General features: G+C 59.5%; 1 protein-coding gene across 3 annotated transcripts; it reads left to right on the forward strand.

The window, feature by feature from the left end:
* Positions 1-1,707: 1,707 nt before the first annotated feature.
* Positions 1,708-19,515, forward strand: RBM38 (RNA binding motif protein 38). Of its 3 annotated transcripts, XM_031004897.3 has the most exons (5): positions 1,709-2,139; positions 2,726-2,821; positions 2,983-3,106; positions 3,609-3,663; positions 17,726-19,515. In XM_031004897.3, exons 1-5 carry the CDS (start codon positions 1,903-1,905, stop codon positions 18,027-18,029), a joined length of 816 nt encoding a protein of 271 aa, XP_030860757.1. In that variant the 5' UTR covers positions 1,709-1,902; the 3' UTR covers positions 18,030-19,515. The 3 variants fall into 3 exon arrangements, with proteins under 3 accessions (XP_055228938.1, XP_030860757.1, XP_030860756.1); XM_031004896.3 differs by lacking the exon at positions 2,726-2,821 and having other exon boundaries at positions 1,712-2,139; XM_055372963.2 differs by lacking the exons at positions 2,726-2,821; positions 3,609-3,663 and having other exon boundaries at positions 1,708-2,139.
* The last annotated feature ends 7,018 nt before the right edge of the window (positions 19,516-26,533 follow it).

Consider the following 26,533-nt stretch of genomic DNA (forward strand, 5'->3'; position numbering starts at 1 on the left):
CACCCCACCTTGTTCCATCGTGGATACACTCAACAAACATATCCCAGAGCCCTCTCCTTGCCAGGCCCTCCAGCTTGGGCGAAACATCCCAGGTCCCTGTTCTCGCAGCGCCCAAATAGCAGGGGAGGGGCTCCAGGCAGGCGAACACACAGGGCCAGGGAGGTGGGAAACTCCGCGAAGGAAGGAGAGGAAACCACGCGGGATGAAGGGCAAGGGGGGCCGCGAGTGGGGGCAGGAGCGCCAGGAACGAGGAACGAAGGGGGAAGGGAGGAATGGACGCCCAGGCTTCCGGAAGACTCGGGGTCCCATCCCCACTGTGCAGAGGGCTAGAGCGGGAGCTGGGGGAGGGAGAGGTCAGAGGTCAAGGCTGCCGCGTGGAGCGTGGGCCGTGGAGTGGGGGAGGGGGCGGGCAGACTCCTCCCCGCCGGCAGCCAGGGCAGAGGGTGCTGGAGGAAACGCGGAGAACTCCTCGGTGCTGGAGGAAACGAGGGGAACTCCTCGCCGGCCTTGCGGTCCCCCACAGCCCACGGAGTGCCACTCCCAGTCCCCACAGACCCCACCTGCGTCGCCCTGTGCTGAGAGGAGGCCGCAGGGCTGGGACCGGGAGTGACCCCAATTACAGCTGCTGTTGCCCAGCTGCATAGGTCCCAACCGCGGGGTCTGGAGATGAGGCGGGCTTGAGGCCCCCAGTCCCGGCTTCAGAGGTGGAGGGTGTGACCCGCAGGTCCGGGATCCCGGGGCCTGTGCAGTCACACGGCCCTTCCCTTCGCTCAGGAAAGCCCGGGGCTGAGTTTCATGCTCAACCGCTGCCAACTTGAAATTCCTAGCTTTTGAATAAGGGGCCCCGCGTTTGCATTTTGCACTGGGCCCCGAAAATTCTGTGGCTGGCCCTGCCTGGTGTGAAGCTCACAGAGCCCCACTATGCGCCGCCTTTCTATGGCTGGGGGCCGGATGAGGGACCCGGGTCTGCTCTTACTCGCCCCAAGGGTCCCTGACACCAGCCCAGAACGGGGTGGAGCTGGAAAGAACCCACACCTGCTTCCTCTGCCCACCTCATCTCCCGCGGGGCCTCTGAGACCGCCCGGGACCCGCTTCTATCGCGGCACCGTGGTGTAGCTCCCTCCGGGGTCGTATGCTGTATGTTTACTGGCCGAATTGTTTCTCAGTCTTGGACGCTCCGTGGGGCCAGGGAATATGATCTGTGCTCCGCTGCAGCCTCGCGCCCAGAGTAAATATCGGTCGGATGAACTAATCTTACATATAAAACAGAAATCATTTCACTTTTTTAATATGACACGTGGCTCTTCCCTAAGTCGCCCTGGGTTAAATACCGACTCAATTAACAAGATGCTAAAAACCGTTTACGTTTTTTTTACGTTTTTTACGTTTAATTCACCAGACGGTGCGCTCCACGAGGGAAGGGGCCTGGCCTCCCTGGTTCAGGGTTGTGCTTAGTGCCTGCAACCGGCCGGGCCCGCGGGGGCAGCCAGGAGAGAAAGGCGCGCCCAGCACCCCCAGGCCCGGATCCGCCCTCAGCCCGCGTGCGCTCCCCTCCCCCCTCCCCCCAATCGCCGCGCGCCCGGGTGCGGCTGGGCGGGGTTGGGACTACGCTTCCCGGCGGTCCCCGCGCGCCCGGGGCGGGGCGGGGCCGGCTGGGGGCGGGGCTGAGCTGGCGGGGGCGGAGCCGGCTACAAAGCCCGGGGGCGGTGCCGGGGCGCAGAGTCCCCGCAGCGCCGGTCGGGAGCGCAGCGCGGCGCAGCTCGGCGCGCACGGCGGGAGCGGCGCGCGAGTGGTCGGGCCTGGCGGCTGGACGGGCGCCCCTCGCTGCCCCGCGCGCTCCCCGCCGCCCCCCATGAGCGCAGCCCCGCGCGGCCCGGGTCCGTAGGCGGCGGGGCGCCCCCCATGCTGCTGCAGCCCGCGCCGTGCGCCCCGAGCGCGGGCTTCCCGCGGCCCCTGGCCGCCCCCGGCGCCATGCACGGCTCGCAGAAGGACACCACGTTCACCAAGATCTTCGTGGGCGGCCTGCCGTACCACACTACCGACGCCTCGCTCAGGAAGTACTTCGAGGGCTTCGGCGACATCGAGGAGGCCGTGGTCATCACCGACCGCCAGACGGGCAAGTCCCGCGGCTACGGCTTCGTAAGTGGCCCCCGCGCCCGGGCCCGCACCCCGCCGCACACCTTATCGCGGCCCGGGCGCCGAGTCCACTCCGGGGCACACGCCCAGCCGGCCCGCTGCCGCCCCCGCCCCAGGCGCCTCCAGCCGGCGCCCGCACCTGCCGCCTCTCCCGGGCGCGCTCCTGCCGGTCCCGCCCCCACCACCCCAGGCCCCCGCCCCGGCCCCCACCCCCCACCCCCCACCCCCACCCCCACCCCCGGTTTAAAAGGAAGAGCCGCTGTGTTCAATTAGGACTCCTAAGTTGGTGGGGAGGTTTTGGAGCCAGAGGGCACTCGGGATTTCCTGGAGCAGCGGGGGGTGAGGAGCAATGGCTCCACCCCGGGGTGTTAGGAGCCCTTCGGCCTCCCCCATATTTTTAACAGGCCTCTCAGCCGCCCCAAATAAACATCAGCTTAAGTAAAAACGGCTTGAAGACACTTTCCTGCTTACCTTCCAAGCATAGCGTCGCAAACTCCTTCTCAGTGGAAAGTCTCGGCCCTCACTGGTGGGCAGTCCCAGGCGGCCCTCCAACCTCCCTTCGGGGTTCATTTTTGCCCTATCCCCGCAGGGGATTATTTTTGTCCTTGAAGGCCACATTTCCCAGGCCTTGAACTTTGACGGGAGGAGCTGGAATCCAGGAGGCATCTTTGTGGGAGAGCCCCAGGTAGGGGTCAGAGGGGCTTTGGCTCAAGGACCGTGGGTCACAGGCACCCTCAGAGGAAGGGAAGAGAGGGGTGGCAGCATCCGGTGCCAGGGCGGAGCCGTCTGCCCCTTTCGCCCGTGGTTTCCCCCACGGCAGCCCCTGATGTGTCTCTCCTCCACCAGGTGACCATGGCCGACCGGGCGGCAGCTGAGAGGGCTTGCAAAGACCCGAACCCCATCATCGACGGCCGCAAGGCCAACGTGAACCTGGCATATCTGGGCGCCAAGCCGCGGAGCCTCCAGACGGGTGAGAGCTTGTGTTTTCCTGCCTGGCTCTTCTCGGTTTCTATATTGGGTGTCGGTATCTGTCGGGTGGAAAGAGGCCCCCCCCTCCTCGCCCCAGCAGTGGCAGTCGGCTATCATGTGCCTGCAGAGCCGGCACAGGGCAGCCATCCCCCTCTCGAGGATCTAGACCCCTTCTCACAGCGTGTGGCCCAGAGAAGGGGGCGGGGGGCAGGGAGGGTACTGCACCCCAGTTGCCAGCTGTCCTCGCAGGAGGGAGGAAGTGGCCATGGGGCCTGGAGGTTGGGAGTGCCGACACCAGTGGCTGCTGACACCTGCGTCACTCACTGCCACACTTCAGCGGGGTGCCTTGGGGTTCACAAGGGGGAGGCCTGGGAGGGGAGAGGAAGCGGATGATCCCTTTTGACTAGAGGTGTGTGGATTGTGGGATTCTGCCACCCTGTGTGCAGCCCTTGAGACGTGGCTCGTGCAGCAAGGCCAAGTCCCTGATTGTTCTCTCGTTTTAGGCTTTGCCATTGGGGTGCAGCAGCTGCACCCCACCTTGATCCAGCGGACTTACGGGTGAGTGGACATGGCTGGCTTGGGGTGGGTAGTCCGTGGAGATGAAGAGGAGAGGGCCTTGGGCTTCCTGGGTCTGGAAGGCTGGGGAAATGACAGTTTTCAGACATGTGATTGCGTTTAAGCCAAGGGAGTGAAGAGAAGGCAGATTGCACTTCTCCATCCCTGGCAGAGGCCATACCACCTAGGGGATGGTGAGCCTTGGAGCCTGCCTGCCTTGGTACACACCCCAGCTCCCTTCGCTAGGTGTGTGGCCTCAGTTTCCTCACCCGTAAAATGGGAGTGGTCACAGCACATCTGAATTCTCGGAATGGAGGGCCTAGGGTGGGCCTGGTGCAGGTAACGCCCTCTTGAAGTGTTTGCTGATGACTCTTAGGGACTGGCAGGCTGGGTTCTTTCCCAGGCGCTCCTCTCACCTGTTCTAGTGCTGGGGCAGGTGGTGGCAGTAGGTCATTGCTACCAAGGTCTGATGTTTGTGAACGTTGCTGTAGATACGATGTGTTTGGGGTGGAGCCCACCTGCCTGAGTGGCCTGGCCTATGGGCTTCTAGTCTGACTCATTTACAAGCAGTGCAGCCCACTCTTCTCCATCCTAAAACGCCTCCCACCTCCCTGCCCTTTTTTAAAACATCTAGTAAGTCCTGGCAGCTGCTTGGGGAGGGACACACACACTTAAGGGATACAAAGAGTCCTGCCTTGCGGCCTGCCTCCCCACCCCCGTGATGGATGGGAGCTGTCTGCCCTAGCGCCGTGGCATATTGATGGGGTTGGAGTTGGAGGGGAAGGCAGCTCAGAGACCACCACCCCTTTCGGGGCATTGGCACTTCATGAACTTTCTGAATCCAAATCCCTAATGCCAGTTGATCACGTGTGTGTGTGTGCGCGCATGTGCGTACCACGTAGATTCCATTGAGAGAGACACAGCTTGAGGAGTAACCTGCCTGACTGGGGCAGTGTGGACAAGGATCGTGTGGAACCGGGCTGAGCCTGGCTCCCAGGTGAATGGGTCGGAGGCCCCAGCAGAAGTTGCTGTGCCCACTTTTTGGGAACGCTTGGGGTGACTCGGGGGCTCCCTGCCGGCTTCCGTGTGTATTGATGGATGTGTGCAAGTGTAGCAGTGGGAGGAGCCGCTGGCTGAGGGGTGCTGGAGGGTGGCCGGGGCCCTTCTAGCCTGTGCAAGTGGCCGGGCAGCTCAGGTTCCTGCCGGAGTGCCTCTGTCCTCCTGGGAAGGGAGCGTGTAGGGTGGTGGGAGCAGGCGGCCCTGTCCGTCTCATCCTGGAATCTGTTTTGTAGATGTCTAGAGTCGTCTTAGAGGGTGTTTGGGGACACTCTGGCCTTCATGCCTTCACCAAGATTCTTCCTCTGGGGTTCAGGCCACGTGAAGAGGGTGTTCCTTGTTTTCCAGAACCTTAGCTCCATTCCCCAGGCCCACAGCAGGCACCTGGGGGCATGGACTGGGCGGGAGCAGCTGCCCAGAGGTGAGGGTGTGTGCCTCCAGTGCCTGCAGCTCTTTTCTGCTTGCAGTGGGATGAGGCCTTCCCACCTGCGTGTGGGCTCGCTCTGATCCACGCAGCTACCTCTGGGACTCCATACCCATCAGTGCTTGGCCTCTGGGGCCTGCAGACGTGGGTTCGAATCCTGACTTTGCCCCTTACCAGCTGGGTCTGTCTTGGCAGTGGCATCCTCCTCATCCGGAAAACAGGAACATTAACTGCTTAAAACAGTGCGCAGGCATGTGGGCTGGGTGCTCTGGCCTCCTCAGAAGTCCTCTCCTGTCCTCATAGCAGGCCTCTGAGGATGGGACTGAAACCATTCTTACTTTATAGATGGGGAAACTGAGGCAGAGAAAGGCTAACCACCTGTCTGGGCCTGGGTGGGGGGTGGCGGGGCGGGGGTGGGGAGGCGCGAGGTAATAGACGTCCAGGAGGAGATTGGAACACAGGTGGTGGGTGCCTGAACTCATGCTTTCTTGGTGGGGGACGGTGGGAAGGGCCCTGGCCCGACCTTTCCCTTGCTGTCCTGGAGTCCTGTGAACACCACCCATCCAGAAGCAGTTGGGATCGGTCACAGAGTTCGCCACTGTGTGCCCCCGACTTCAGGCGACGGTGTTTTGTAACTAAATCTGCTGGCTGGCCATTTAATACTTGTGACGATGAAGAGGCCGCAGACTCTATTTGTTGGTTGCCAAAGGGTGGAGACCCAAACAGGGACGGTGTCAGAGGGACCATCTGCTCTTGGTTTCCTGGGAGATCTGAACTCAAGCCTCTGAGAATCGCGCCGCCTCCTGCCCCTGTCTGGGCCTTACTGAGGTAGGTGGGGGGAGGCTCCCGGGTGCAGCTCCAGGGAGGCAGCGGGGCAGGCTGCCTGGGTCAGCTGTCTGCCCCCAGCCCCCGCCCGCTGACGGAGCTGGAGAGCTGGGCCGTCAGCGTCCCTTTTGTCTTTGTGAACAATCAGGCCCCGGGAGCACAGCCGGGCCTGACTCAGCGGCCAGTTTTGTCGGCCTTGGGCTGGCAGCGACTTGCTGTTGGCTGAGGGCATGGAGGGAGGTGGGAGCCAGGAGCCCGGGCAGCTGAGGGTTGTCCACCAGTTAACCCCTTCCGTGCCTGGCTGAACTCTTCCTCGACTTTCTGACCCCGACCTTTTATACCTTGCCCTGGGCAACTCTGAAGATCCCACAGCTCTGCTTTTAGGCAAGACCGTGTGGAATCTTCGCCTGGCTGGGTCTTAAATGTTAGTTTAGAATGATTTACCAAAGAACTTTACACTTTATGCTATTTGCCGGAGTTTCCTTGCCTCTTTTCCTTTTTTTAAGTTGAACAAGCTCTGTGAGACCTAACTCACCTGTGCATTTCTGACCTAACTGTATGTGGCCACTGTCCGCGGTTTGGAGGAGCCTTCCTCGGCAGTGGCAAGCGCGTGGTAGTCACAGCAGGAGCCGGTGGCCATGGCCCACCAAGGGTGTCTGCCAGCTGAGTGTGTCTGTCACCTGCCGGTGGGAGGGGAGGTGCAGCGGTCTGGAGAGGGTCTGTGTCCAGGCAGAGCTTAGTCTGGCCTGGAAGGGTGCCCTGTGTCAAGGGGTGTCTGTCCATTCTTGGGCTGAGGGCACCGGGAACAGAGGTTTGTCCTGGGACTGGCTGCACCCAGAGCCTCTCCTTGGGTTATTTTTGAAGGGCCAGCTGCTTCCCTGGGTGCAGGTCTCCCTGCCTGTTAAGGGGGCCTGGCTGTGGCCTTGACTCCCGTTCACAGAGTGCCTCATATGTACATTATAGAAAGTTTGAAGGGGGTGGAATATCCCTGGCCTCCACCCCTAGAAGCCAGTAGCATTGCCTCGCCCAAGTCATGACTACCAAAAATGTCTCCAGACATTGCCAAATGTCCCCTGGATTTAGTGGCATGAGGACCAGTATCTGTGAGTCTCTTGGACCTTGCCTCATGGTCACAAGATGACTGCCACGGCTCCAGACATCCCACCCACGTTCAGGGCAGAAAGGACAATAAGGGACAGTACGAACTGCCTCTGTCTTTTTTAGCAGAAAAATGGAAGTTTTCACGGAGGCCTCAGCAGGCTTCCACTTAAGTCTCACTGGCCACAACTGGGTGACAGGACATGGCCACCACAGGGGCTCTGAGATGAGAAGACAGGCTCCTCGGACTCCGGAGTGTCAGGTACAGGCTGTATCCAGGAGCAAGAGCCCTGGGGGTCTGCCTGGGCTTAAGGCCAGGCCCAGCCCGTCTCTGCAGGCTCCTCCCCATCTGTGACTGAGAACGGTAACACTGCCTTCCCTACAGGGCCAACTTGACTGTGTGTGGAGGGCTTGGCCCTGGGAAGTCACGGTTTGTCAGTGACGCATCTCTTGCCGGCCCTGCTCCAGGGTCTGTTGATTGATTACCTGTGCAAAACCGAGGCTTAGAGCAACTGAGAGACTTGCTGAGTTCACACATCCCGGGGTGGTGGGGCCTGAGCTGTGGGCTGCGAGACTCTTGTCCCTCCCACAAGGACTCAGCGCCTCCCTCTGGCTAGATGGCAGCTCTTGGATGATTCAGAGCACAAGGCCTCGAGACTGATGATGGCCATGAGACTCTCTCCCAGGCATGTGCCTGCCCCACTGCATGTATAGTTTCAGGGACCCCTACGTCCTTTGTGTGAAGGTCTCTGGTGCCCACTGGGTAGTAGATGGCTGCCCTTACCATCACGGGCCTTGGTGTGTGCACACCACGGGGCCTGGACAGAGCACCTGGGTACCCAGAGCAAGAGGACGGACTGGGGAGGCAGTGATGGGAAGATGTCTGTCTCCTTGAGAGCATGGGATGCACAAGCTGGGGAGAACGTCAACAGCTACTCCCAGCATCATTCATTCATCAGGTGTTTATTGAGTGCTTGCTGTATGCCAGACCTGGTGCCAGGGATCCTTTGAATAAGAAAGACACGGTCCCCGATCTCGTGCTCACATTCTGTTTGTGCACTCGTGGGCCCGCATGGTGATGCGTGCAGTTAAACAGGAAGCTGGCGGAATGAGTGCCTGCGTGGGGACGGAACAGTTCCGCGTCTCGAGTACGGTGGTGGGGAGATGTGTCTGTGTGTGTGACAAAGCTTCACAGTTTGTGTGTAACTACACATGACATGTAAGAAGGTTAGTGTGTGTAGAAGATGATGCAGTGTGCTGAAGGCCTGCAGTCCAGGTCATAGCAGTGTGCCTGGGTTAGTGTCCTGGTTTTGCTCATGTCCTTAGTTACTCTGATGTGCCCTTGGGGGATGGAGGAGGCAGGGTACACGGGATCTCTCTGTACTGTTTTTGCAACTTCTTGGGAGTCTTTTATTATTTTATAATACAAAGTGAAACAAAGCCAGAGGAGCTGTTTGCAGGTGATGGTGTGTGTGTGTGTACACGCACGCACGCGCACGTGTGCGGGCGTGCTGGGGAAGGCTCCACTGAGGATGGGGGAAATGGGTCCTGTTGGCTTCTGGGGAAGAGCGAGCAGCCCAGGCCGAGGGTGACAGGCCAGCCGCAGGTCGCCGTGGCTGGCACAGGGTGAGCACCGCAGGGTAGGGGCAGAAGCTGAGGTCAGAGCCAGGCGGCATGGGGGCTGGGAGGAAGTGACTCCCCCCAACACTGTGGCGTCACGTTTTCACCCTCAGGGTGTCTCGTGGTGGCCCCACCGCCCCCCTGCCCCCCCACAAGGCTTCCTGTTTGGCAGCTCATCTGGAGCCAGGCGTGGGCTGCGCCGTGGCCCTCCTGGGCGGGCGCCCGTGCCGCACCTGTTGTTTGTCCTGTCTGCTGAAACAGAAAGCAGCCTTTGGGTGGCGGGGGCTCTTCTCCGAGCATGAGTTCTCACCCTGGCTCCCTGCTGGGCTTGGGGAGCCTCTTCTGGAAGCCTTGGGCCAAGGGGCACAGCTTTGTCTCAGGGTGGAGGCCTGATCACAGACCGAGTGGAGGCCCAAGCTCGAGCTTTCCTCGTTTAGCCTCAGTTTCACCTTGTGTCCAGGGTGGACAGGCTGATAACTCTGCAGTTTGCTGCGGGCATCAGGACCTTCCTGCTGATCTCATTTGGGTAGAGTAGGGAGCTGGACACTGGGTCAGCTTGTCTGACAGATCTTTGCTTGCTTTGTGCCAGGCTGGGGATGCCTGCCATGGGGGTGAGGGGAGACCCGGTCCCAGCTCCTAATCACAGTGCTTTCTGCAGCGAGGTGCTGAGAGGAGGACAGAGACAAAGGAGGTCAGCATGCCTCAGAAGGCGACAGGAGCTGGGGAGGGGAAGAGAGCAGCCGGGGAGGCTCAGGGCCCAGCAGGGTAGCCTCAGCTCCTAGAGGACTTTGGTGACCCAGGGAGGCACTGCTACATTCCTCCAAGTGACACCGGGCCACGCAGGCTCCGAGCGGAGGAGGGATGGGTCAGTCTGCATTTTTGTTTTCAGAGTGTTTTTGCTTCTGGCTGCTGGGTTGAGCCTGGACTGCCGAGGGTATTGTGGTGGTTGGAGGCCCTTAGAGGATGCTCAGTAATCCAGGCATGAGACGAGGGTGCTGCCTGCACCAGCGGCCCTGGTGAGATACAGTGAGTTTCTGGGTGTCTATTTTAAAGAACCTGGGAAAGAAAGAGGAGTCCAAGAAGATTCTGGAGCTTTGGGCCTTTGAAATGGGAGATGGGCTTGGCCCTGACTGGGATGGAGGCAGCTGTGCAGTACAGTTTTGGGGAGAAGGTCAGGAGTTGGAGTTTGGGCCGGTTCAGGTGGAGATGCTGTTCCGGGCCTGGCATTGCCCCACAGAGAGGGCGTTCGACCTGTGTCCTGTGGCTGGCTGCCCCACAGAACTTGAATGTCCCTAGACCTCCTGGCCCTCCCCCTCACAAGTCACTGGGGATTCCCGGGAGGCAGGGCCGTGGCCTGGCTTCCTGCCTGCCAGGCGCCTCGGGGACCTTCCCACACCCAGCCAGGCGGGAGTCAGAACCCTAAGAGCTGTGGTCCGTCTCTGCCGAGGTGGGGCAAGGCCCCTGGAGAGCAGGGAAAGTGAAATGGGCTCATTTGCCTTTTTCGTTTTTATTTTCAGAGGCGACTTTATGTTCAGAAAATGAGTCCTCCTGGGCCGTGGTCAGTTCTTTTCGCTGCGAGTTCTGCTTTGAATGTGGGCAGCATGTGTCCCCGGCACCATCTGTACTTCCCTCACCCGCCCGCCACGGGGTTCTCAGACTCTGCCGGAGGCCCAAGCCCTTTGTCTTGGGGGCAATCTGTTGGACTCTGCAGCATCCTTAGTTTACAGATGGGGAAACAGAGGCCGGAGGGGCTGAGTGATGGTCCATGCGACTTGGACAGGCATGGCCAGGATCTGGGCTTGGGGCTCTTCCTGCCCTTGGACCCCTGAGTCTCCGTGGACAGAGTCAGCTGGGGTGCTCTTGACTGTGTGCTAACCCTGGGTGTGTTGGGGTGCAAATGCTGCCTGGGCCACGTGTGAACGGGAAAGGAGGCAGGCACCTCAGATTTCCAGTCTGGACCAGGCTCGGGGTCCCCCTGTCCTCTCCTGGGCTGTGGTAGAGCCAGCTCCTCCTGCATGCCCAGCCCTCCCGGCATGGCCTGGCCTTTCCAGCCCTAACGGTGGCCTGTTTCAGTGGCTCCATGATTTGGGGGTTTGGTGTTGCCCAGGATCTGGCACTAGAGGGAAGCAGAGAACCCCTGAGTCGTCCTTCCGCAAACACCCCGGACCCCAGCTAGGTGCCTGTGCCCAGTGTCCAGCGTTGCAGAGGGGCTTGGGTGGCATGTGGGGGGTCTGTCCCGCCCATTCCCGTGATTTCTTCCTTGGCTCTGCCTGGACTTTGCACACGTGGTGGGATTAATTCTCTGGGAAACAGATCCACCTCTGATTGGTGCAAGACCCTTCTCTGGGGTCTTGGTGGGAGGATAGAAGTTTTCTGCAGAGGATGAGGAGGCACAGATGCCCAGTTGTTCTGAGGCCGGAACTTGGAAGGAAACTGGAAGGGAAGGAGGCTCCTGCCCTCTCCTGTGAGGTTACAGCTGGGCTGTGGCTCTGCAACCCTGGGGAGCACATGGGACTCCAGCGGCGGCCGTACAGAGGGCCGATTCCAAAGTGGCTTCTAGAGGAGGGAGCAAGTGCCGTGTGCCCAAAGAGGCCGGTGGGCCCTGGCCAGACAGGAGCAGCCCTGATGAGCATTGGGTCCCCCGACCTTTGGGCTCCTACCTGATTGCGCCTGGCCGCTGGTCTGTTTTGCTCGCCAAGGGTTCTTGGCTGCTGCACCCTGACCTGGGGCTGAAAGTCCTAGGAGAGGGAGGGCCTCTGTCCCTCCCAGCATTCCTCAGGCCCAAGGAGGCGTCGATGCTGCTGAAGTCTCTGGGGTGCACAGAAGCAATAGATCCTCACAGCAGCCCCCTGGGGCGTGTGGTTCCCCAGAGGCAGTGATGAGGTCACCCGGGGCCGCCAGGCACCTGGTCGGGGAGCAGAGGCTGGCGGGCTGTGCCTGTCTAGCTGTGACTTGCTGGGTGGAGCCATGCCTGCCTGTCCCTCCAGCCTGCCCAGCCCTGGCTGCTCAAGGCTGAACTGCTTTCTCTGCCTTCTTGGGGCAGGGACTCTTGGCCTGGGAAGCAGAGGCCATTCCAAGGGGGGGCTCTTTTGCCTCCCAGCTGCCTGCAAAGCTGGGGCCTGTCTCAGATGCTCAGCACTGGGCACCTGCTGTGCTGGGGCACTTGGGACGCAGCGGCTGAGACCCTGCTCTTGTGGGGAAGACATTGTGCAAGGTAGATGACGAGGGGGCTTCCGATCATAAGGAAACAGAGCCGCCTGGGTGGGCCCCTGAGGGGTGAGCTTTGAGCTGTGGGAAGAAGCAAGTGCATAGGTGCAATGGTGCTGTGGTGGGAAGGAGTCGAATCTGGGAACAGAAGGAGCCCAGGGCAGTGGGAGTGTGGCCAGGGAGGGCACAGTGCATGGAGATGAGTTAGAAGAGGTAGGTTGAGGCCTAATAACGCAGGAAGCCACAAGGGAGCAGTTTGGGTTTTCTTCTGGGTACAGTGGGAGGCAGCTGGAGGGTTCTGCTTCTGGAGGTGATGGGGTGTTGATGTTTTCGTTTGTTTTTTGAAACGGAGTCTCGCTCTGTCGCCAGGCTGGAGTGCAGTATCTTGATCTCGGCTCACTGCAGCCTCCGCCTCCCGGGTTCAAGCCATTCTCCTGCCCCGGCCTCCTGAGTAGCTGGGATTACAGGCACGCACCACCACGCCCAGCTAATTTTTGTATTTTTAGTAGAGACGGGGTTTCACCGTGTTGGCCAGGATGGTCTCAATCTCCTGACCTCATGATCCGCCCGCCTCGGCCTCCCTAAGTGCTGGGATTCCAGGCGTGGGTCTTGATGTTTTTAAGACAGCTCCGACTGCTAGCTGGGTGAAGGATTCAGGGATGGAGGCAGGTCTCCACCACCACCAAGGCAGGGCCACGCCACTGCGCCCGCCTGGAGAGTCAGTGATGAAGGAGAGGGAGGATCGGAGAATTGAGGGATGGAAGCAGGGAGCTACCTGTTGGATGGTGTGGGCGTAGGCTGCACTGGGGGTGAGTGGGCAGGGCAGTGCCTGGGTGGCCTGGTGGGCTCTTCACTGAGGTGGAGAGGGCAGGAGAGTCCCACCAGGGCCAGGCAGACACGTGCCCTGGCAGGCAAGCCTGTGCAGGGGACACACTTGGTGGGTGGGGCGGCGTGCAGCTACCAGGCCATGCCCTTGCATGCAGAGGCTGTGGCACCTGACCTTTCTGAGCATGGGGTGTGAGTGGGGGTGCTGAGGAACCTGCCTGGTGCGTGCACCCGCTCCCCATTGCCAGGCAGTGAAGCCTTGGGCCTGCGGCCGGGGCGGGGCCCCCGTTGGACAGTGCAGGGCCGGTGGTTTGGCTGCATTTTTCTTTCTCACCTGACCACTCAGTGGGTTCGCCCATGCATGCGTGGCTGCATGAGCCCCTCTCTCTTTGCTCCCACCTGCCTTCTTTGCGGCCGCCCGGCGTGGGCACTTGTGGTCAGAGTAGCAGTGAGGATCCCTTGTCTTTGCCCTTCCCCTTCCCCATGTGGTTTCTGATGGTCCACAGTCGGGCGTCTCAGCCTTGGCACTGCGGACCTTTAGGGCGGCATCGTTCTTTGTTGTGGGGGCACCCTGAGCATTGTAGGAAGCGGTCAGCACCCCTGGCCTCGACCCCTAATGTCAGCAGCACCCCCACCCGCACCCCATATTCCTGGTTGTCAGTTGTGACAACTAGGACCGTCCCTAGGCATTTCCAGTGTCCCCTGGGGGCACAGTTGTCCTGGTTGGGAATCGCTGTTCCAGTGGCACCTCTAGGCCTCACAGCAAGCTTTCGAGGTCAGCCTCTGTAGGACCCAACTTACAGATGAGGAAACTGCGCCTTGGAAGTTTTGAAACCTGTTTGGTAACTCAGACAAGTGCAGGGGTGAGGCGCAACCCTAGGAGGGAGAGAAGCTGCTGGAACCCAGCTCCTGCCTGGCGGGGCTTCGTGGCTGCTTCTATCTTAACTTCAGCCGGTGTTCTCACTCCCCCTTGGGCCTCGAGGTGTAGCCCTGCTGTGTCTTGCTTTTATTTTGAGCTGAACCTGGGGCCCCAGCCAGTCCTTGCAGGCACAGCTACCAGCAGCAGGCCCCACTGTACCAGTCCCTTGCTCTGCGATGGGGCAAGTCGCTTGGGGCCTCTCTGAGCCTCGGATTTCCTCTCTGGGAGATGGGCTAACACTAGCATCTTTTCTGTGGCTTTTTTTTTTGAGACAGAGTTTTGCTCTTTCGCCCAGGCTGGAGTGCAGTGGCACGATCTCTGCTCACCACAACCTCTACCTTCTGGTTTCAAGCGATTCTCCTGCCTCAGCCTCCCGAGTAATTGGGATTACAGGCTCCCGCCACCACACCTGGCTAATTTTTGTATTTTTAGTAGAAACAGGGCTTCGCCATGTTGGCTGGGCTGGTCCTGAACTCTTGACCTCATGATCTGCCCGCCCCAGCCTCCCAAAGTGCTGGGATTACAGGCGTGAGCCGCTGCGCCCAGCCTTCCGTGGCTTTGAAAATGCTTCGTAAGTTATCCCAGGCCCTTTACGTACAGAAAGATGAGTAGATACCGACATGCAGTGTCTGTAAGGGTCAGGAAACAGGAGAGCCCCGCCTTCCTCCCCAGCCTAAACATTGCTCACCCACGCTTGTGTTTGAGTGTCCCTGAGTAGGGCAGCTCCTTGGTGGCCAAGGCAGCACTCTGGCCCCGATGATGTGGGGCATCAGAACCCGATAGAAATGACGCAGCCCTCGAGGTGAGTGTGGCCGGAACCCAGCTGCCCCACAGCCCCAGGCACTTGTGTTCTGCGTCCCTGGTCTGGGCAGCGGTTCTTGAATGCAGCTGTGGATCAGGACCCCGGGGCCTGTTCTTGCACATTCCTGGGCCCCATCTGCCTTTGCAGTCTGCATGGGATCCACATTTTTAGCAAAACCTTGCGGGGAGGTGTCTGAGGCAGGGGCATCACTGCCCATGTTTGGAGAAGGTGTGTGGGTTCAAAGCTTCCATAGCCTCCAACTAAGGAATGTTTTCGAGGTTCTGAGAGCTGGGTTGGGGGGGCACTGGTGATGCCAGGGACAGCCTGCTGGGCACAGCCCCAAGACAGTCCTTGCTGTGTCTCCACTCGCCCACTTCCCGAGGGAGGCCTCTGAGACCCTTCTGGGGCCCCCTGCCTCCGCTCCTCATCTTTCTCAGTGGGGTCTGTGCCACCCACCGGGTCTTTGTTCCGTCAGCACCATGTGCCCAGTGCCTCCTACAGGCCTGGTCCTGGCAGAGAGCTGGGGGTCCAGACAGAGCCATCTCTCTGACAGAACGCCATCCACTGGGGCGTCGGGCAGCGTAGCGAGGTGAGGGGCTGGCCTTCATGTGGGGTTGAGCCTCGCCAGGATAAGGGCTCCAGGCAGAGGCATTGGCAGGTGCCAGGCCCAGGTGGGGAGGATGCGAGGGATTGAGGCGCTGTGGGGCATGGGCCGGCACCAGGGTGGAGCTGGGTGTGCAGTAGAAGCCAGGGGTCAGCAGGCCCGGCCGCCCCCATGGTGGAGGTGCCACGAGAGGGTTGTGCACAGAGGCTGCCGGCTGCCCTCATCCACTCTTCAGACACTCAGACTGGCGCCTGCCTCTGCCCTTGTGCCGCCATGCTGCTCCCCTGTGGCCAGCTCTGCCTCATCATTAGGTCTCTGCAGGCATCCCCTCCTTCAAGAAGCCACCCTGGCCTTTCCCCCATCGCTATCCACACATCACAGCCCTCTGCTGTCTTGACTTCCCCTGAGCCCCCCACTCTGGTTTATGGGTTGGTGCATTTTGGTGCCTCTCCCATCTTAGAAGCTAAGCCCCTCGAGGGCAGGGGCTCTGTGGTCTGCTCCTCTCTGCATCCTGGCAGATATGTGAGAAAGGCGTCACAGCTCGAGAGTCAGAATTCAAACCCAGGCCTGGCTCCGCGCAAGGCTCTTGTTCCCATGGAGGATGCAGGGTGGACAGCAGAGGCTTCTAACCTGGGGAGAGGGACAGGAGGCGCCGCTGCAGGGTTCCTGGCAGGAGCTGCCTGGGCCTCTGGACAGATGCTGTGGAGGGTTGGCCCTGTGGGCTGCAGGTGTGGCCACAGCAGCCACTAGGATGGCTCAACCTTGGAAGGTAAACAGTAGTAGAGAGGGTGACGCAGTGTAGAAACTTCCCACACACTTCCCAGATGGGGTGGGGGAGCAAGAGGCCCTGTCGTCCAGGTTTTCCTGGTTCCCACCGTTGCTGTAGGGCTGCAGGATCCACTGAGTGCACCTGCATTGTGCTGGAAGCCAGGGCTCCTCTCTGACCCTGAGGGTCCCTGGCTCTGGGGAGGAAAACACGTGTTTTCAGTGCCCACATGTTGCCAAACCGCGCTCCAGAAAGCTGCCCAGTTTCTGTCCCTGCCGAACTCAGGAGAATGCAGGGAAGGATGTTGTACTTTTTCTCCAGAGCTGCTTCCCTTGAAGGGGGGCCCTGCCTACAGGTGCAGAAGGAAGCTGAGGTTCCAAGTCGCCCCCCAGGCAGGCCTGGCCTGTGTAACACGCGGGCGTGCAAGGCAGAGGAGATACTGATGCCCAGGGCACAGTGCCGTGCCCTGGCAAGACCACTCCGTGCATCGGACTCTGCAGCAGCTTCTGATGCCGCTGAGGTGGCTGTTCTGTTGCAGATGGGAAACTGAGGCTTAGCGGCTTGCCCCAGGCCACCGAGCAGCTGGTTGGCAGAGCAGGCACACGCCAGGAGAGCTGCCTCCCTGAGCCTCATTTCCCCCTGTGCTGAGGGCTGGGCATGCTGTTGTATGGCCAGCCCACAGCAGGCAGGAAGTGTTGGCCTCGACGCGTTTCCACAGTGGCCTGCCCAGGTAGGGTTAAGAGCACAGCTCTGAGGCCGGCTGACTCCTGGCCCCTCCACCTCATCAGCTGTAGGACCTTGGGCAAGTCATCTGGCCCCGTGTGTGAAATGGGCCTCATGATGGGAAGACCAAGCCGACAGGGTGACGCACCCAGTCACAGTATGGGTCTCCCCCCAGCATGGGCGCTGGCGAGTATGGCAGCTGTTGGCACCATTACCGAGGGCTGCTCATGGCGCCATCATCTCTGTGGTCACCGCCATTGCACTCCTTTGCTCCAGCATTCACGCAGTCACTCTCACATCCTCACGGAGCTGCTGCAGGCTAGAGTCCGTGCTGGCAGGGACAGAAAGAAACCCTGTGAGGGCTGGGCACGGTGGCTCATGCCTGTAATCCCAGCACTTTGGGAGGCCGAGGTGGGCGGATCATGAGGTCAGGAGATCGGGACCGTCCTGGCTAACACGGTGAAACCCCATCTCTACTAAAAATACAAAAAAATTAGCCGGGCGTGGTGGCGGGCACCTGTAGTCCCAGCTACTCAGGAGGCTGAGGCAGGAGAATGGCGTGAACCCAGGTGGCGGAGCTTGCGGTGAGCCGAGATCCCGCCACTGCACTGCAGCCTGGGCAACAGAGCGAGACTCTGTCTCAAAAAAAAAAAAAAAAAAGAAAGAAACCCTGTGAGGAGCGGGTGTTGGCTGGGAGAGAAGGCGTGTACATGAGCCGAGTGTGCAGTGTCACTTGGTGGGTGTTGGGTGTCAGGGAGATGAGCAGGGAAGGGGGACAGGGCTGGCCTCCCAGACATGCAACCAGGACATTCGTACCGGGCCCTGCTCTTGATCGCATGCTCTGCCGTCGTGGCTTCAAATTCTCAATCATTTGAAAACAACCATTCAAGATTTTTATTTTTGCACCAGCCCCAGGAATGTGGGGTGTAGCGCTGGGATGCGGGGGTGCAGTCTGGGAAGGCCTTGCTGAGAAGGAGACATGGAGTGGAGGAGGGAGCCTGGTGGTTAGTGCAGACAGCCAGTGCGAAGGCCTTGAGGCGGCAGCATCCGGCTCGGTGCTGTTTCTGTGCCCATCTGACCGATGAGGAAAGTCGGGGCTCGGGGTGGGGGGCGGCACGCATCGTGTACCCCACTGTTCTCCCAGCTGTATTCCCCAACTCCCTTCTGGCCCTAACCCGCTCTGCTTGGCCCCACAGGCTGACCCCGCACTACATCTACCCACCAGCCATCGTGCAGCCCAGCGTGGTGATCCCAGCCGCCCCTGTCCCATCGCTGTCCTCGCCCTACATTGAGTACACGCCGGCCAGCCCGGCCTATGCCCAGTACCCACCGGCCACCTATGACCAGTACCCATACGCCGCCTCGCCTGCCACGGCTGCCAGCTTCGTGGGCTACAGCTACCCGGCCGCCGTGCCCCAGGCCCTCTCAGCCGCAGCCCCGGCGGGCACCACCTTCGTGCAGTACCAGGCGCCGCAGCTGCAGCCTGACAGGATGCAGTGAGGGGCGTTCCTGCCCCGAGGACTGTGGCATTGTCACCTTCACAGCAGACAGAGCTGCCAGGCCATGATGGGCTGGCGACAGCCCGGCTGAGCTTCAGTGAGGTGCCACCAGCACCCGTGCCTCCGAAGACCGCTCGGGCATTCCGCCTGCGCCCTGGGACAGCGGAGAGACGGCTTCTCTTTAATCTAGGTCCCATTGTGTCTTGAGGGAGGACTTTAAGAATGACTGAGAGCTATTTAAAGACGCAATCCCAGGTTCCTTGCACACCATGGCAGCCTCTCCTTGCACCTTCTCCTGCCTCTCCACACTCCAGGTGCCCTCAGGCTTGTGTCCCCACCGCCGCATCGTGGCGGGGTGTCACAGACCCTCTGCAGCCCCTGGCTGCCCTGGACTGTGCAGGGATGCCTGACTCCAGGGAAACCTGAGAGCAAGAAGTTAATGGACTGTTTATTGTAACTTGATCCTCCTGAGCTGTGAGCGCAGTCTGAGGTGTGAGGACACAGCCTCCTGTTGGAGTCCCATTTTCTCCATCAGGGCACGTGGGCGGCTTCCTCAAGCCCGGAGGAGCTCCCAGGCGCACAGGGGCCACCGGTAACAGGGGCAGCCGGCCAAAGGCCGCTTTCCAGTCATAGCACTGAAGTTGCAACTTTTTTCTTGTAATTGTTTTGCTACTAAGATAATTTCAGAAGTTCAGTCTATTTTTTCAGCGGATACTGCCGCCACCAAGAATCCAAAACCTATTTTTGACTTGGAGAGACTTGCTTTTGTTGGTTCCGCCCGTGGAGACGACGATAGTGTTTCTGTATAATAAAGTGTCTGCCGGCTCGTGGGCCAGGATCCTCTCGGTGGGATGGGCACCACAGACGGGAGGCCCCTCAGGCCCGTGCGGGCCACTGTCTGCTGCCGCCTGCCGGGGTGGCAGAGTGAGTTGTCTCAGGACCCCGTCACTGCGACGTTGACACTCCTCTCCCTTCCCTTCCTCCCCAACTCCCCAAACACTGTGGAAGGGGAGAAGGAAGTGATCCACAGCATTCAGGCCACTTGGGGTCTAGACCATGGCAGTGCCAGCCTGGGGGGGTAGGGGCCCTCAGCTCTGCCCGCTGGAGCGGTTGAGTGCAGAAGGGTGCGCCTCTTCCCTCTACCCCCGCACCACCTGCTGTGTGCCAGCCTGAGACGGTTCCTGCCTGTCTTGGGGGTTGGTGGAGGGTGGAGGCAGTTCTGCCAGCCGTGGCAGGGCTGCTATGGGGCATCCAGGGCTGTGGGGGTCTGGAGGAGGGGACATGAGGTGAGAGGTATCCTGGCCGAGGGCGGGGGGCAGCGGGGGGTCTCCCTCCGGACCTACCTCAGGGAGCTGAGCGTGCAGGCGCTCCAGGGCAGGCCTGGGACAGAGTCAAGGCCCAGAGAATAAAGGTAGCTAATCTCATAATAATATTTTTATTAGAATGTTCTGATGATAAAAATAAAACTTGTTTTCTTTAAAGAAAAAGTTGGTCTAATTTTTCTCAAAACGCAGAGCTCCCCTCGTGCCTGTGGGCATCACCCATGCCCCGCCCTCCTGGCTCAGAAGCCCAGGATTTCACTGGCAGCCGTGCGTAGAGCGCCTGGCCTGCACCAGCCGCTGAGCCTCAGTAGCAGAACAGACGCAGCCCCTCTTCACACCCGCTAATGCAGGGGTGGCCTGGCGTCCCAGCCGCCGTGCATCGTCCAGCATCAGCTTCAGACCCGGAGAGGACTGCGCTTGGGTTACTTCTTGGCGCTGTGGCTGGGGAGGGGCCTGGACGTGGATTGTGATTGGCAGCCCCACCAGATCCCTGTGGAATCGGAGGACAGTTCCCCAAGAGAAGGGGGGTTGCCACCAGAAGACCCTGAATGTGGGTTCCTGAGAGGACGATGGCAGGTGTCCAGGACAGCTGCCCTTAGGGTAGAGTTGGGAGGGAAGCCTTGGTCTGGGGCTGGATAGTCCCAGCATCTGGAACTCAGAGCTGGGGAAATCACAAGGCCTTCATAGAGGAGGTGTCAGGGCTGGAGAATCCATCAACTCCTTCCTTGAATTGCTCACTCACTGTGTCATCCCGAGACGTGTGCAGGGTCACACGCAAAGCGCTGGGGATAGAGCAGACAGGGCTGCCCTTTGGGTTTATCATCTGCTGGGGGAGACACAACAATGCCCCAGGGTGATGGAGACTGACAGGTTTCCGGCAGGGAGGGGATAGGGATTCTGTGGGGGTCTGCACTTCTTCCCAGGCCCTGCTGGCCGGCCCCTCCCTCCCACTGTCTCAGTTTGCAAACGCTTGTGAGGGGTCAGGGAGGGCAGCATGGGGCTTTCAGCCCAGAGGAGGAGACTTGCTGCAGCTGATAAGAACTTGGGGATCCACGGAGGGGGGCTACGGGTACTGCCAGGGTTATCGTGAAGGCCACTCGCAGCCTGCAAGTTTCCTGTCACTATCAGCTGGTGGCAGCCTCTGGGACAGGCCTTTGGGAAGGCCCTGAGGCCTTGAAAACATCTCCTGGGTCCCAGGATTGAAGGCTCTGGATAGTGACAAACCCAGGAGAGGGAATTTCTAAGTCACCCGAGTTGGGTGGGGAGAGGGGCCGGCTGAGGGCAGCAGGGATGCAGAGCGCGGCCACCAGCCCCGGCAGCAAGGGTCCTAAACCCCAGCACTGCAGCACCAACATCTGCGGCCACTGACTCAGGTCCGCACGCTGTGCCACGCACTTTCATGGATGGTCTCAGTTACCCTCCAGGTATCCCCATTATCAGACCGGTGAACCAAGATGCTTAGGAGTGGAGCCCACGTTGCCTGGGCCCCCAAGAGATGCGGTGAGAGGGGCTTGCCTGGAGCTGAAGGGCGTGGGCCTGATTGAGGTGGCTGGGGTGTGCCCAGACATGCAGGCTGAGCCCAGCCAGGTCCTCCCGGGCCTTGAGCCTCACTGTGCAAGACGGTCTCGAGTGTCCTCCCAAGGCAGGGACTTTTCTGTCCTACCCACTGTGTTCCTAGCAGCCGGCACAGGCCTGTGCCCAGAGGGCCAGATGTCACACACACATGCATGCAGATGTATGTTTGTGTATGTATACATGTTAACACACATTATCCCAGACCCCCATATGCACAGACACATACACACACACACACTGATACAGGCATACCTGTGCATAGATACACATATCCACATGGACATGCGTCCACAGACACATTAGCATATAAACGTGTGTGCTATACACACACTCCCACTCAATGGTATTCAGAGATACATGCACACAGAGAAACAGACACACACTCATTCTCAGACACACCATCACACATACACACGTACACACCCTGGCTCCCACACGGTACATGCACATGCACACGGAGACACGCTTGCACACAAAATTACCTTCAAGGCACACACACATGTGCACACACATATATACATGTGGAGATAGATGTGCACACACACCCCCATGTACCCACACAAAGATACACACATATGTGCACCCAGACACACATGTGCACACACGTGTTGAGTGACAGTACAGGACCCACCCCCATCGTTTGGCTCCACAACAAGTGAGGGTGTTGCGGGGGGCAGCAGCCATGGTTTTGAGGGTTCATTGGCTTGGGAGAGAGGGAAGTGGAGCAGGTCCAGGCCGGAGGACTCGGGGGGAGAAGAGACGGGCACAGTGAGGGAGGTGCCGTACCTGGCCGCTCACTTGGCTGGGCGGCAGATGGTGGCTGCCAGTGTCCTTTGGCGCGGGGGAAGACCGCTCACTGCCAGCCCCCTAGTCCTCGAGAGGGTTTCTATCTGGACATTGGCCCAGGCTCGGCCAGTGCACAGGCAGGCAGGAAGGGCCGGGGAGCTAACACCCCAGGGCAGCCCTCAGCAGGCCGGAGGGCAGTTAGGGGATAGACGCCCCTCCCTTGCCACCCTCGGCAGTCACTCTGGGGTGTGTGCCCTGCGCTGGTGCCCTGAGTCCATTACTCCCCCTTCTCTTCACTGCCTCACGTCCTCGATCCCCTGCTGTGCTTCCAGGGATCCCCTCCTGAAGCAGCTGCCTGTGGGGTTTGCACACCCAGCTGAGACGGCCGTGACAGACCTCAACGACGGCAGCGTGGGCCAGGCACTCACCGTCCCCAGGAGTGGGGTGCCCAAGTCCTGTGGGGCCTGGAGAAGCGCCTGCTTCCCCTTCTTCAAGGAGCTGACAAAGCCCAGAGAGCCTCAGCAGTGCAGCCAGGGCCATCCCACCAGCCGGGCTTTGCCCACAGGTTGGTCCACCTCTGAGCTGTTACCCTCCAAGCAGGCAAGAGGACCAGGCCCGGGAGCAGAGGCCAAGCGCAACTTCCGGGGCACATGGCTGCTGTGTGAGCCAGCTGGGGGCTGGGAGAGGCATGCAGGATCCAGAGGGGCCTGAGACCCCACCCTGCCCCATGGCATTGATTTGGAGACTTCTTGCTGGGGAGGGGCAGTGGTGAGTGAGAGGCGCTTCCCTTAGAGCCCCATTTTCATGCCGCTTTCCAGTTGAGCAAACTGAGGCCCAGAGAGGAAAAAGGGGCTCTCCAAGGCCATTGGGCTGTCACTCCCCTTCTGGGGGTACACTGTAATCACAGAGTGACTGGGCTGGGACAAGGTGTGGGAACCACAGCCACCGCGGCCCACAAGAAGAAGCCACACAATGGTGAGGTCACCTCCATGTCACAGCCCTGGCTTGCTCTGCTCTGCCGTGGTGGGGAGCTTGCCTGGTTGCCATCCTCCTTGAACCTCACCTTCTTCCCTGCATGCATTGAGCTGACCCCTGGGTAGCCCCGCAGGTCCTGCCGGCCCAGCATCCACTCCCTTCCTGGTGACAGCACCTGCTTTTCCTTAGGGAGCTGCCCCCGCACCACCCTCAGGCCAGGTGGTTCAATGGAGCCACCTCTACCCCTGGCTCCGCAGCTCAAATAGTCAGCATATTCTACTCCCCTGGACCCTCAGAATGGTTCAGGGATAGACGTGTGACCCAGTGTGGGTCCATGCGAGTCAGTCCTCCTAGGGGAAGAAAGCTGTCCCTCTGCTGAGGAAGCCAAGCTGGGAGCAGATAAGCCTGGAGCAGCTGGGGGCAGAGAGGAGTTTGTGCTTATGGAGAGGCTGCCTGAGAAGGAAGCCAGCCCAGGAGAAAGGAGAGCTGAGGAGGAGAGAGGAGCAGAGATAGGGTCTTGGGGACATCTTTGGGGGCCTTTGATCCAGCTATGTCTGAAGTTAGATCCTGGACCTTTTTAATTTGAGAGCTAATACTTTCCCCCTTTTACTTAAGCCTATTTGATTTGATTTTTTTGTCCCTGGCAACCAAGACTCTGGACATATACAACCTCAAAGGGCTGGCATTACTTAGAATTAGGTTCAGCAACTGCAATAGAAAGTCCAAAATTAGGGTGGTTCTTAGCTACCTGTAATTCATTTATTTTTCTCATGTAAAATAAGTCTGAAGCAGGCAGTCCAGGGCTTGGATGACAGCTCCACAGTCATCAGGAGCTTAGGCCCCTTCCATCATCCCAGTGAACCATTTCAATGCATGGCTTCCTTCCTTAAGACCATCTCAGGGACCAAGATGGCTGCTGGAGCTCCAGCCATCATGTTCAAGTGCCAGGCAGCAGAAGAAAGAAAGGGGAAGGCTAGAGTATCTCAAGCTGAGACTTCTCGAGGAGACTTCCCAGAAGTTGCACACAACATTCCTCTTCCATTTCGTTGGCCAGAACTTAGTCACATGGCCATACTTAACTGCCAGGGATGGTGGGGAATGTCGGTGTTTAGCTGGGGATATAGCTACCTGGAACACAGAAAGCCTTCTGCTACCAAGGAAGACACGGGAATGTCCTTATGCAGACAACTTGCAGTTTCTGCCTCAGGTCCTTCCAGCAGTAAGCTTTGAGTCCATGAGAGTCATGTCCCATTCGTACGTGCTTTATGGAGACTGTTATTGACCAAGCCTGTTACCTCTTTACCTTCACACCAGTGGGGTGCGCTGGGTCTATCCTTATGCCCATTTCACCCAGGGGGAAATCGAGGCTCAGAGCGCTCACTGCACATGGCCTGAGGTCACCTGGTTCCTTAGGGGCAGTTCCAGGAGGACAGCTCGAGCTTCTGCCTCAGTGAGGTGTTGGAAGTTTGGCAAACAGTTCTCATCGGACATGGCTGCCCACGTTCCTACAGGACTGGCGGCCCAAGGTGCCTTCGCATTCATGGTCCTTGAGTGGGAGCTGGGCCTGGGGCCACCAGGAGGTGCCCTCTGATGTGCTCCAGCGTGCTGGCTTGGTTCCTTCTCCTTAGCATCCTCCCACAAGGAGTGGAGTCATTGTCCCATTTTACAGAGGGGAAGACAGGGTCAGAGCGGGGAGGTGGCCTGGTGAGGAATAGCTGACCCATCCAGGCTTCGGGCCCGGGTCGGTCTGCCTCCAAAGCGTGTGTTGTTGGTCTTTGGCTATGTGGCCTCTGGGGAGCTTGCGTGGAACACCTTGACCAGGGCTCAGTCCTGTCTCCTAAGCCCCACCCATGCCTCCTTCAGGGGTGCAGACCCCCAGCCTGGGCCAGCTGCAGGCAGGGCCAACAAGGGGCAGCAGGAGGGGCTGGATGCTCGGGCCACCTCAGGCCATTGACTGAGCCCGGATGTTCCGGCCACCTCAGGTGACTGACTGAGCCACGGTTACATCACCTAGAAATGGGTTAATAACCAAGGTCCTGCCTCCCAGGGCTGTGGCCGGGATTACAGGGGATGAGTTACGTAAGGTGCCCCGTGCAGCCCTGGTGTGGAGTAGGCGCCCCTCAGGGAGCCCTCAGCCCCCACTGCCAGCAGGGTAAGCAAAGCGATGGAGGGTGGGTTCGAGAAGACCCCTGATTCCTGGAAGGCCACCCGCTGTTTTTCAGGGTGCTGCCTGAGGATGACAGACCCATGCTGCCAGTCCAACAAGACAAACCCTCCTGCTTCAGTCTCCCCACCTCTGGAACCGAGGTTGTCCTCAAAGCCCCAGAATGCATGAAAACTGGCATTTATTGGAGACCTGCCATGGCTTTACACCTGTCATTTCCCTAAACTCTCCCAGCAGCCTGTGGGAAGTTGACTGTGCCCATTTCACAGATGGGAAAACCAAAGCTGAGCAGATTTGGCCGCCTGCTCCAGGCCAGAGAGCTGGACAGTGGCAGGGCCAGGGCAGAGCTGGGGGTTGGACCCATGCATCCTGAACCTAGAGCCACACGCCGCTGCACCCTGAGGACTGGGTTCTGGCCACCGCACCCATCCTCCACCTTCCTCACCCAAAGCCAGCCGGGCGTCCTCCCCACCCCTGCCCTGGCTGCTGAGTCACACTTGTGTTTGTTCCCCAGAGACGTAAACATCCAACCAGGAGCCCCCTGGGCAGGAGGTTGGGAGCCCTCCAGATGCTGAGCGAATAACAGGGGCAGCTGCCCAGCGTGCCCCAAGGCTGGGTGTTGCATAGGGCACAGTCTGGGGTGGGCACCTGGCCTTCCAGATACCTCCTGGGCCTCCCGCAGGGGCCGATAAGTGCCTGGCTCTGCTTATCAGCCCCGTTGCCCTGCCTGCTCCCGCCTCAAGTCCTGGTGTACACATTGGGGTGCACGGTGGCCTGGAGATCATGATGGAGTGAACCACCGTCCGCCCACAGCCCGGCCCACCAGACAGCTGAGCCTGGTGCAGCAGAAACAACTCAGAGGGTTCCCGGGTGCCTCCTGCTGGCTCCCTGCTCCAGTGATGGGGGCATTTTTAGAGAAATTAAAATAAAGATCTTTTTTTTCTAAATTATAAAATTAACACTGTTGGGGGAAAATGTGACTATTTCCTTTAATTTATTAAAATAATCTGCATATGTGTATAAAAAGAAGTGGCAGGAAAGAGACCAGGTGTTAATGGTCGTAGGAGGACAGGAGGCTTTTGTTTTTCCTTAACACGGCTCTCTATTTTTCACAGCTGAGAAATGAAAGCCAGCGAATGAGGCTTGGCGTTTGGTCATTTGCTCTTGCATCTGTGTGTGCGCACTCCAAACGCTCCAGAGGTTCCAGTGGGTGGTGTCTGTGCCCCTCTCTTCTGCTGACTTTCTGGGTTTCTCTGATAGGCCTGAGCCTGCAGCGGGGTGGGGTTGGGGTCCAGGCGCTTGTCTATGGGAACCCGCTCCGTCTTCAACCGTGTGACTCAGAACACAGTTTCCCGGCACACACACAATCACACAATACAAGCCCTCTGTGACTCTCCACTAAATCCCACTTCCTTGCACAGCCTCCACGGCCAGGGCGAACTGGCCCTGCCACCTGTCTGATCCTGAGAGAGAGAGAGAGATGGAGGGAGTCACTCTCTCCTTGTTGTCCCTGAACCCTAACTCAAATGTCAGCCTTGGAGATGCCTTCTGGGACCTCTCTATCTAAGCTATCACCTCCAACCCCATCCTTGTTCTCTCATTTGTTTTTCTTTCCAGGCAGCTGTCTCTGGGATAAGGGCCTGGCCTCAGAGCGTCCTAGGCATGAGTCTGGGCTGCCTCTTC

This window comes from Gorilla gorilla, chromosome 21 (genome assembly GCF_029281585.2).
Source record: "Gorilla gorilla gorilla isolate KB3781 chromosome 21, NHGRI_mGorGor1-v2.1_pri, whole genome shotgun sequence".
Taxonomy (NCBI): Eukaryota; Metazoa; Chordata; class Mammalia; order Primates; family Hominidae; genus Gorilla; species Gorilla gorilla.

Coding starts and splice junctions, on each gene's coding strand:
- RBM38 (XM_031004897.3), top strand. CDS start 1,903: ATGCTGCTGCAGCCCGCGCCGTGCGCCCCGAGCGCGGGCTTCCCGCGG. Junction 2,822..2,982: donor TCTTTGTGGGAGAGCCCCAG/GTAGGGGTCAGA, acceptor CTCCTCCACCAG/GTGACCATGGCCGACCGGGC. Junction 3,664..17,725: donor TTGATCCAGCGGACTTACGG/GTGAGTGGACAT, acceptor TTGGCCCCACAG/GCTGACCCCGCACTACATCT.